This window comes from Protomyctophum bolini, assembly GCF_963924005.1.
Source record: "Protomyctophum bolini genome assembly, chromosome: 10".
Lineage (NCBI taxonomy): Eukaryota > Metazoa > Chordata > Actinopteri > Myctophiformes > Myctophidae > Protomyctophum > Protomyctophum bolini.
Genome location: NC_137871.1, coordinates 33,857,415 through 33,868,115, shown reverse-complemented (window position 1 = coordinate 33,868,115; position 10,701 = coordinate 33,857,415). Strand labels below are relative to the sequence as shown.

At 42.0% G+C, this 10,701-nt stretch overlaps 1 protein-coding gene across 1 annotated transcript in view; it reads right to left on the bottom strand.

Moving 5' to 3' along the window:
* unc5a (unc-5 netrin receptor A) overlaps positions 1-10,701 on the bottom strand; it is a 254,892-nt gene that overhangs the window by 107,341 nt on the left and 136,850 nt on the right. The window contains 1 exon segment of the mRNA XM_080774795.1: positions 1,020-1,163. Within this exon segment, the coding sequence (XP_080630921.1) occupies positions 1,020-1,163 (144 nt within the window).

Below are 10,701 nucleotides of genomic sequence, written 5' to 3'. Positions count from 1 at the left end.
TTTTTCAAACACAGTTCTTATATGAAGAGATCTAAAATCCCATGGGGATTTCAATGCAAATAAAAAATACATGAACCTGGGGACTGACGCCCTCTACCGACAGTGACGTCAGGACTTTGGTGCTCTATAGTACATTTATTATTGTATGTGTACGTTTTAAAACGTTTCAATGCATATTTATGTAGGAATTAACAGAACGAATGTAATGAAATATTCACGACGTAAAATGGCTTCTGCCAAAACCTTTCAAAGTCTGTCTGTCTGTTACTGTCTGAGTTACCGGTACTAAGGTTTCCAGCAGACTGCAGTGATTTAATGCTCAACCACCTGTGTTGTAAAGCTGCCTCCTAGCAGTACTGTATTAATGTCTCTCTCTCTCATTCTCACATTTTGCGTCGTACAAGTGGATTCCAAGCTGTGCGTGATTTAACAAACTTTGTAATCAGGATAAAACACTGTGGGCCATCAAACTGTAACGACCTCTGTGGTCATTTGACATTTTATGCCATCGTTAAGACTTTCCACACATGAAGCAGAAAATAAATCGCCCACGCATTGCACGCAGAAAACGAATTAATATATGCAAGTAACACTGTTATGCAAAGGGTGCAAACTAACTAAGAACATTTACTCTGTAGTACTGTACCTTAAGTACAGCATTTATACTGTACGTCATACTACTCTGCTAGTACTACACTGCAAATATTGTGCTTCGGTGGATTTGGACACACAACGTCCTCCGCATTGGTGTGCAGGCCCTTTACCACTATGCCATGCGAGCACTTGAACAGACACTCTATAGCAATGAGTACAGAATCAGAAGCTATTTAACACTTGTTATAACAAAGCAATATCACTTAGCACTTTGCTGCCAATATTTTCTACATTGTGGAAGTGATGCATTGACAATAACATAACGTAAACAATCTGAGTACACTGCTACCACTACACTTCTGTTATGCAGTAAGAGCTCATGTATTTTCAATTAATGTTTTTGTTTGAAGGGTCGTTCCACTCACAGGCGATCCTGATGTACGCTTTCTGACTCTTCTGGGTTCCCGTAGTGCTCCAGGCCACACACTGACACCAGTACTCGTCCAGACCGAAGACCTTCTCCACCTGCTGCCTGGTGATGTCGATCTTCACCTGCATGATGGGCAGCGCTGCAACATAAACACAGGACATGCTTTACTGTACATCTCATCCTGTATGTATGACACTGCTTCTCATCTTTCATGTCAAGGACCTCAATATGTTCCAGCCCCATGCATGCATGCACACATAGACATCAAAGGGGCTTCAGACCCTGCCCTTTCACCCATCTGCAAAATAGTGTCTATCTCCAGACCATGCATGCAGCTTTTCACTATGGTGAAAGAAATGCAAATTCCCCCTTTCCATGCTGTACCAGAAACCAGCATTCCAGAGAATTGCCTTTACTTTTGGTGATGATTTTGCTATAGCAAATTATTTAGCTGGGGACCCCCTGGGACCCCCTTAAAGACACCCTAGGGTGCCCAGTCCACACTTTGAGAAACACTGCTGAATGTGCACGAGCAAATAAGGCAGGAGCCAACACAGTTTCTTCTGTAACATCTAATCTGTTGCCTCATGATTGCAAACTGATCGAGTTTCAAAGAAATTCATAGGCAATGTTAACCATGCAATCATCTCTCCAAAGAAAATACAGGAGGACAAATGTGTCAAGTGCATTTCGTTGCGGTCGGGCAGAAACCTTGCATCTTCATATTTCAACTTGTTCAAATTAACGCCATACTGTGTTGTATGACGGTGTCGTGCAAAAGAGGAAAAGGATCGTCGATGTGCAAGCTCACAACGCATTACAAAGGACCAATTAGCAAATTAGGATAATTACGTTTCCTAAAAAGTTAGACATACAGTACATGGTTTCCACTGCCGATGTGTGCCACGTACTGACCCCCACCAGGGCAAAGGGAGAACTCATTTACTGCTGGGCAAAAATAAACAAGTCCAGCACTGTAATCAAATCTAAACAGAGTGCCTGTTAAGCAGGGGGAGAATGAGAAGAAAGCCCCCTCGGCTGCACTCTCGGTGTAATTTAGAGGGTGGCAAGACAGCAGCAGTACGTGGTCTCTATCAAAGCCAATCGGAACAGGGAGGGACAAAACACTCAAGACAATCTCCGAACATTACTCCTTACGAGGAGGAGAGATCTCAATAAAGGAAGCATTTCCGCTGCTACAGCATGTTGTTGAATGTTGATACAAGCAGCGCTGGACAAAGTACTCAAACTACCAAAGTCCAAGGACACGTACAGTACAGAAACTCCTGGTGAAATTACTCAACTACAAGTGGCAGTTGCAAATTTGTATATTTGAGTACTTAAATTTATGTAATTAATTATTCAAAAATGCCCATGGGTCTGCCATGACACACCAGGAGCCACATGTAGCCCCCAGGGGGCCATGTGTAGAGGCCCCCAGGGGCCACCGGTGCACTGTTGCTCCAATCTGCACCAACCTCGACACAAACTCTGTTCAGGGATGACAACAGATGCACCCAAATATAGACAGCACACATAGGGCACTACAGCACAGTTACAGCAATGTCTGACGTTAAACAGCACACAAATGGGGCACACAGCACAGTTACAGCAATGTCTGACGTTAAACAGCACACAAATGGGGCACCCAGCACAGTTACAGCAATGTCTGACGTTAAACAGCAAATGGGGCACTATACAGCACAGTTACAGCAATGTCTGACATTTCAAATAGCTATAACTAAGTGACCATGACTGTGTAGTGCCATGGAAATCTAGGATTTGAATTAGGCCTTAAGGAGTTAAGGTGTAACATTTCCATTTCCTAGAAATGTAGTAGTATTTGTCTTTGAGGTTTACTGGAGTGAAAGTATCCAAAAATAGAAATACTCAAGTAAAGCACAGATATAGATACTTAATTTTTTAGCAGACCTATACAGTACAAAGGAAATGTACTTCGTTACTGGAATATTTGGGAGCTCAAATAAAAACACTCAAGCAAACTCAACATGAATCCCCGGTGAGGACGACAGCGATCTCAATAAAGGAAGCATTTCCACTGCTAGGTTGACGCAAGTGATGTTGGAGAAGGGCAAGCGCAGGGCAACTGGGATGAAGGAAGACCTCGTCAACCCCCCTGCAACAAAGAGAAAGCCATCCAGACAGAAATCCTAATAAAAAAGGCGTTCATTCAGCGATGTCATCCTGAAGCCACCGATGGGAGATTGGGCGACTGCAATTATTCCGCATGAACGAGGAAATCCCAGAAACGTTAGTCACCGGTTTCTATCGATTCAATCCCTGCTCTTTCTGTTTTTGCTATTTGAAAAGCCACCTTTCAAATTGTCCTTTCCTTCCCGTTTTTCTCCCATCCTGTGAACACCACATATGACCCCCCTGCATGCCCATTTCATACATGGTCCAGTGATTTAGCACGTTTTGACCGAGCCTCATTTCGTCTTGGCTACCATGGCAGTCTCTCTCTCTGTCTGAGCTTTCTCACACTCTCACACTCTCCAGGGGCATTTGAAGAGAGGACCTGACCCTTTCATACGGATGTGGAGCATCTCACACAACGCACGCACACGCTTGCACAAGACAGTCGCCTTTATGTCAATCGTCTCTGTCGGGTGGAAACCTCATCCATGTACAAAACCAAACTATTTTTTTGGATTCAAATAAAAATCACACCTGTGTGAAGTGAGTGGTGTGGGGGTCCCCGGGGGGTCCCTGGAAGTTCCAGACCCACAGGAATGCAACCAGAGTGCTGGCCCGGTTCTGGCGAGCCGCCCCGAACCGAAACGGTTGAGAAATGACAGTGTTACCGTGTGGGGGTACCCCGGGGGTGTGACACTAGTATGATCAAGTGCAGCGAACAAAAAAACACCAAAAAGTTCAATGTGGAGATAGGAGGTTTCTGCCTGACAGCAGTGTAGTAGATGTACGTAGGTCGATGGAGAGTGGCTCTCCAGCTGGCATTTAGCTAAAAGCACTTAGCGGTGCTCATCTGGCACACTTGATCTGGTCTGCAGCGATCATCTGCAGCTCATGGCGAGGGTCTAATTGAAGTTGGCCTATAAGTGCTACCTATGAGACCCTCATCTAACCTATACAGCAATTATACAAAGCACCTGACCCTCCCTCCCCCTCCCGTTGCATGGGGCATCACCATTTAAAAAAGCTGTGTCTTTCGGTAAACAACATGGACGGTGCTCAGTCAGAGGTGTGTGAGGTCTGAGGCGGTCGCACACGGACAGCGCAGTAGTGGAGGAAGTATAGCCTGGCTTGGCCAGACTCGTACCGTGGACTCACCGACACCTCCAGCGGGGAGGAGGCGTCCGTGAGTCCACGCTACGAGTCTGGCCAAGCCAGGATAGAATAAGTAGGCTACTCCAATTTGCATTTCTCCATGCCATATGTCTCTCTCTCTCGCGCTCTCTCTGTTCCCTTTTTTTCTTTCTTTCCCGGAAAACAACACAATTATGGAGCTTTCACCCACACACACACACACACACATCACAGGTTTACACCTGTAAACCTGTGATGTGACAATGAAACAGATTTCTTCTTCTTTCTTTTTTTTTAATCTCTGCATGGGATTCAATATGGGTCAACTCAATTTATAGTTCAGTTTGCACACTCTGAGTCACAGAACCGTGGTGGTGGTCCCCCTGGCCCGGACCAGAGTCTTTAACCCATTTTGTGCGGGAACCCCATGGTGTAAGCATTATGTTATGCTTTAGCTATTGAGAAATAGCAGATCTACAAGCTCATAGCTCATAGCGCTACGAGCTTGTAGGTCTGCTGTTTTTGAAAAATCGAAGAACGACTGACATAGAAACATAGCTTTTTCAGAAAACTGTCACTTTCAAACAGACATTTTTAGAATCTGATCTCAAGTCAAAATGGGTTAATATCATAGCGCCGCAAATTAGCCCTCTCAGCGCCCACAGCCATGTATTAGTCTTAATGGAGTAGCTCTCAGTGAGTGTGATTACCTCCACGGTACAAACAGCCCCCCCCCACCCCCACCCCCCCTCCGGCCACACTCGCAGCGTCAACAACCCCCATATGCCGCTGTGCAAAACATTGTTTGTGCCAAAGCACCCCTTCCACTGCCATTCCACAGCTTATGACTAAAGCCGCATACATATAGTGTTGTTTTCGTCGACTAATACTATGACGAAAAATGCATTATTGCATCTATTGAGCTTGTAGATCGGCTATTTTCAGCAAGTGTAAAAACATCACTACGATGCCATCAACGCCCACCAATATACATTTTAGTCGACTAAATCAACTGTAGATTTAGTCGACTAAATTCTTATGATATTTAGTCGACTAAAACTAGACTAACACTAAGACATTCCAGGTGACTAAAATGTGACTAAAACTAAACGAAACCTATTCAAGAGACTATGACTCAAACTAAAATCAAAATTTGCTGGCAAAAACAACACTGATACATATCTTGTCGGCTGTTCTCTCGGCTGATCTTGGCAGGCGAGCGACACCACCGCACGACGGAGCATAAATTAGGCTTCACCACAGCTGTGTGTGCAGAACAATGCACACGTACAGTACAGTCTAATTACAGTTGTTCACTCAATTGCTTTGGCACACTTCTCAAAAGATAATGAAGATTGAATATAACAACAACGTACGGAAAAAAAACCCTCCAAACCGCCGGGCCCTTTGTTCACAATCACAACATATTTAAAAATGTTATATATTTTTTTTAATAATAAAACCAAAATTGCTGACGTTTTTAGCACCTCTGTAGAAAGTATGATTGCCTCCAATTGAATATAACATACTGATCAAAAGCGTTTATGGTATGTTGCTACTCAGAACAGTTGAATATGCAAAAAGAAAACTAAAAAGAAATGTATGACTTATTATTTTGTTGTGACATCATCAAATGCAAAACAATCTCTCAGACATATATGCCACCTGTCAGGCATATATAAAAATAATCTGAACAGTAATATGGATTTTTGTAACGCCCACTAAATTGGTAAATTGCCTGTCAGGTGAAACCTGAAGTGCACTAATGAAAGGGCAGGTTCTCACATCTTACACCGACAAATCACACGTCATGTCAATCACTGACAGCTGCTATTCATCATGAGTATGGATACTGCTAAACATATTCATAGATCTTGACCACAAAACAATCACTACAATTTAATGTTTGATACTTGCACAAAGAAAACGCCAGCCTGGAAACCACATACATCTGCCAGTGCAAAAAAAAAAAAAAGCCATCGGCAGATGTGGTCTGGACCCGCTCGGTTGTGATTGGATTTTCCTGCCCACCGAAGTTGTGGGGCACCAATCACCACCAAATATCTACGTATGCAAATAACAGATTTGACTGGCAGGTTTAATGCCTCACTTCCTCCCAATGCAACATGTTGAGTGCTTGCAGATAATAGGCCATTTTCACTAGTTTTCAAAGATTCATTTAAAATGTGAAAGTGGTTATGTGTGCATGTGGGTTTTATAAATATTGAACACAGGTTCTTTCTTTGAAAAGTAATGGTTTTGGACATGCAAGGTTTCCACCTGACAGCCACATTACAATGTCTGACTGAGAGATCCATTCCACAGTCTTTCAAAACATCAACGCTGTCAGCATTTCTAGTGTTGAAAGGCCACTGGATGACCTTGAAAACACCCGCTCACAGCACAGCACGAGCCTGTACATCTGCTACTCTTGAACATTTTTGAAAATTCACAAATCTTTTCTCTTCATGGGATCCCTGGAACAAAACATCTTCAGATGTGGTCCCAGCGGCCAAATCCATTATGAATGTAGGTGTCCTTGACAGAAAAAAGGTTTGAGAACTACTGAATTAGAGGGAATTTGTAGAATCTAATTCATGTGACAAATAAAACAAATTCAGATTCACACAAGAACCATTTATTGCAGTGGCTGCGTGTCAAAAGAAAATAGATTAGACATAATAATGTCCAGGGACACACATGTTTTGGCCTTGGAGTTACAGTATGGAGTTGTGCTGCACCAAATGAGCTGCTTTACAGAGCTTCGAGAATGTTACCACTTCAAGAAATGAGCCAAAGCAATTGAGGAAAAATTGTAATACTGGGATCAGAGTAGTGCGCAATTCAAGGTAATTCTTTTTATAAATAAGTATTAAACAATCGTTCTCCTAGTGTAATCATTGTAGGCCTACCTGATGCTAATGTTTTAGTGCCGTTTCAGACAGCGAGCGACATCTAAAATACGTCAAAACGACTAAAACCAGGTTATAACTGGTCTAAAAGTGAACGTTTTTTAAACGTCTAGACGTTAAAGAATGTAATTTCAACAGCTTATATACTGTAGCTGCTTAAGAAAAACTGCTAATCAACGTCTAGGCTAAGCCTAGCGGTTGAAACAAACTTTTACTTATAGACCAGACATAACTCGCTTTTAGACGGACATCTGATTCCACTTTATATCCACTTATTCTGAAGGTTTATTAGAGATGACCTTTTTTCTCTCTCCCAAGAATAGGGCACGATGAATACAGATCTATATCGTTGCAGTCAGGTGGAAACCTTGTTTCTCCACATTACAACCTTGAATGTTTTCTTTGTAAATGCCTTATTACATCGTAGAGTTTATTTCATGCGTCATCCTTTAACCTTACTGTACTTCCTGCCCTGTGTAAATAAAATACAATTTAGGCATTTAGCAGACGCTCCAGGGTTACAATAAGCAACAAAACAAGGTAATACATCAAAAGCTTAGAAATCTTCTAGTAAGTAAGCTAAGAACTTATCATCCGCCTAATGTTGCGTTCACACGGGCAGATTAAACGACGAAGTCTACCATTCATTGCCAATGGAAGCCAGCGACATACATGCCGTTGCAAAGACGGAACGTCATTGCATCGTTTCATCTGCCTGTGTGATCGCACCATAACAGTAGAATATCCATAGGCCTACCTTGAAACTATACCAGTGATCAATAATGGCCTGGCATCCGTCTACATGAAATGTTATCTAAATGACATATTTTAACCTTTGCATACGCCTGCAAGGTCGTCGAGGCTAGTGCTACGGGCTAAGGTGTATTCTGAAGAGGTGAGTTTTCAGACTACGGCAGAAGGTTGGGAGTGAATTCCATGAATCAAAAAAAAAGAAAAGAAAAAAGGAATGGTTTTGGACATACAAGGTTTCCACCCGACAGCGCCGATATGGAGATGCAAAGGCTTGAACAATAGTTTGCGGAGGTGAGAAGCGGCGCTGCTCGGCTGGATAATTGCATTCTGTGTTTTTTTCTTTCCTTATCTCTCTCTCCTGGCTTCCATAATTACCTGCGTTCTGTCTCCCCACACCCCCGCTAACACCACCGCTCTGAGTCACTGTCCAATTTCACGGCAATTAATAAAATAGGACAAAACAATCTCATTGTCATTGGACTAGTTGTAAACAAAAGAAAGCAAAAGCAAAAAAAGGAAGAGGCCTTGTAATTTTACAGAGCCGTTAATGGCTTTGTCCACGCTTACTTTAGAGTCACTTTTCAATTCAATTTGGTAATACACTGAGAACAGAACTTTCTCATGTTCTTGAGAGGTTTTGAATTGTGACCTTGAAACGCACTGGTGGAACTAAGTGCATTTCCTCAACTATTATATCATTTTCAGTAGGTAAATATTATACCCTACTTTTTACTCCACTACAATTATTTGAAAACTTGAGTTACTAGCAGATTTAGACTACTACAGTGTACAGTATATATATACCAATTAAGCCATATTTTATATTTTGGAATGTGAAAATAGCCAATCTACAAGCTCACAATGCATCATGAGGCACTGCATTGTGAGCATACAGTAGAGCAGCAATTTTAGAAAATTGTAAACAACATTTGAATGAATTGAAAACATTTGTGCCAATCCATAATGTAGTAAGCATATTGTGATGCCAATTATTTTGGCAGAAGTAACATTACATTTTTTCATATGGATATCACAATCACATTGTAGATGCATTGCTTACAGTGTGTTAGCACACAAGTACTCATTTTCACCACCGGTTTTTAATATAGGACTTTTACTTAACAATAAAGCATTTCTACATTGTGGTATTGCTTCATTGCCTTAATACGTCCGATTACTTCTTCTACCATTGTTGAATTGTGGGTGGGTGGCTGAGCCTGTGTAACATCTGGGAAAATGTAAGAATGGTGAATAATTGGTGATCCCAGTGTACACATTCACGACCTGGCGTTCAGTCCTTTTCATTCGCAGAGAGAATGTGGGTTTATTTTGGAGTGCGTCGTGTACGTACCAACTAATAGCAGAGAATGTTGGTTTATTTTGGAGTGCGTCGTGTACGTACCAACTAATAGCAGAGAATGTGGGTTTATTTTGGAGTGCGTCGTGTACGTACCAACTAATAGCAGAGAATGTGGGTTTATTTTGGAGTGCGTCGTGTACGTATCTACTAATAACAGATAATGTGGGTTTATTTTGGAGTGCGTCGTGTACGTACCAACTAATAGCAGAGAATGTGGGTTTATTTTGCTGTGTTATTACAAACATCCCAACAGAAAATCGACACTGTATAGCTGACTGCGTTCAATAGCTACAATTCAATTAGAGCAGCAAATATCATGTACTGTACTTTCTTAGCGATTATTCTATCTATTACTTTTCCGATTATGAAGCACACCGTCGGAACAGCGAGACGTTTTTGTATACAGCTGATTGTCCCCACAAAGGAGATTAAAGTCTATCCAAATAATGAATCATAATGTGACCAAAGTTTTGGTCACATTTATAAATGCAAAGAAAGAGGCTTTCCAAAATGAAGACTATGCTATACCGTACAGAGTTAAAGTTCAGATTGAGGGAGAGAAATAGGCACAGAGACAAGCGTATGGAAGATGATGTTAAAGCCACTAACCCCTGAAAGTTGTGGTATATCATGACAACTATGACAGGAATGACAACTATGACAGGAATGTCATCAACTGTGACATATAGTCAACATTTGTTGCTGGGTGTTGTCGGGTGGAACCAGCGCATGTCCAAAATAATTTAGTTAAAATAGCCTATCTACAAAATCTGTAGATCTGATATTTTCACTGTACTAGTTTTGTGCAACACTCTTGTATGACGAAGTAGGGTATTCATTCATTTACAAACCCCCCACCCAAAAAAAACAAAAAAACAGAAAGTTGAAATACACGCTTTGTCTCTGCCAATAACCTTACTAGATTTGAATCGATTCTGTTAAGAGCACAGAAACACTCAATACTATTATAGCTGCTGCCTCAACTCATCATTGTCATCGCTGTCAAATATGTTTTCAGCATATAAACACCAAGAAGGCTGCAGGGCCGGATGAGTGTGCAGAACTTTTCTTTTGGAGAACTTTGAGCAGACTCCATGCAGAATGGAAGCCAATCTTCCAGGCAGTGCCGGCCGGCCCTGAGCAATTTGGTGCCCTAGGCAGGATTTTGCGTGATGCCCCCGTGAAAAATGACCATGGCCCCCTTGTGTTCTAAAGCACTGTGGGGTTCTTTTTTTGCTCGGTGGATGCCCCCCTCCCCTCATGATGCCCTAGACAACTGCCTGTTCTGCCTGAAGGGAGGGACGGCCCTGCTTCCAGGTAGAACAGGCAGTTGTCTAGTTGTCTAATAATAATTATTATTAACT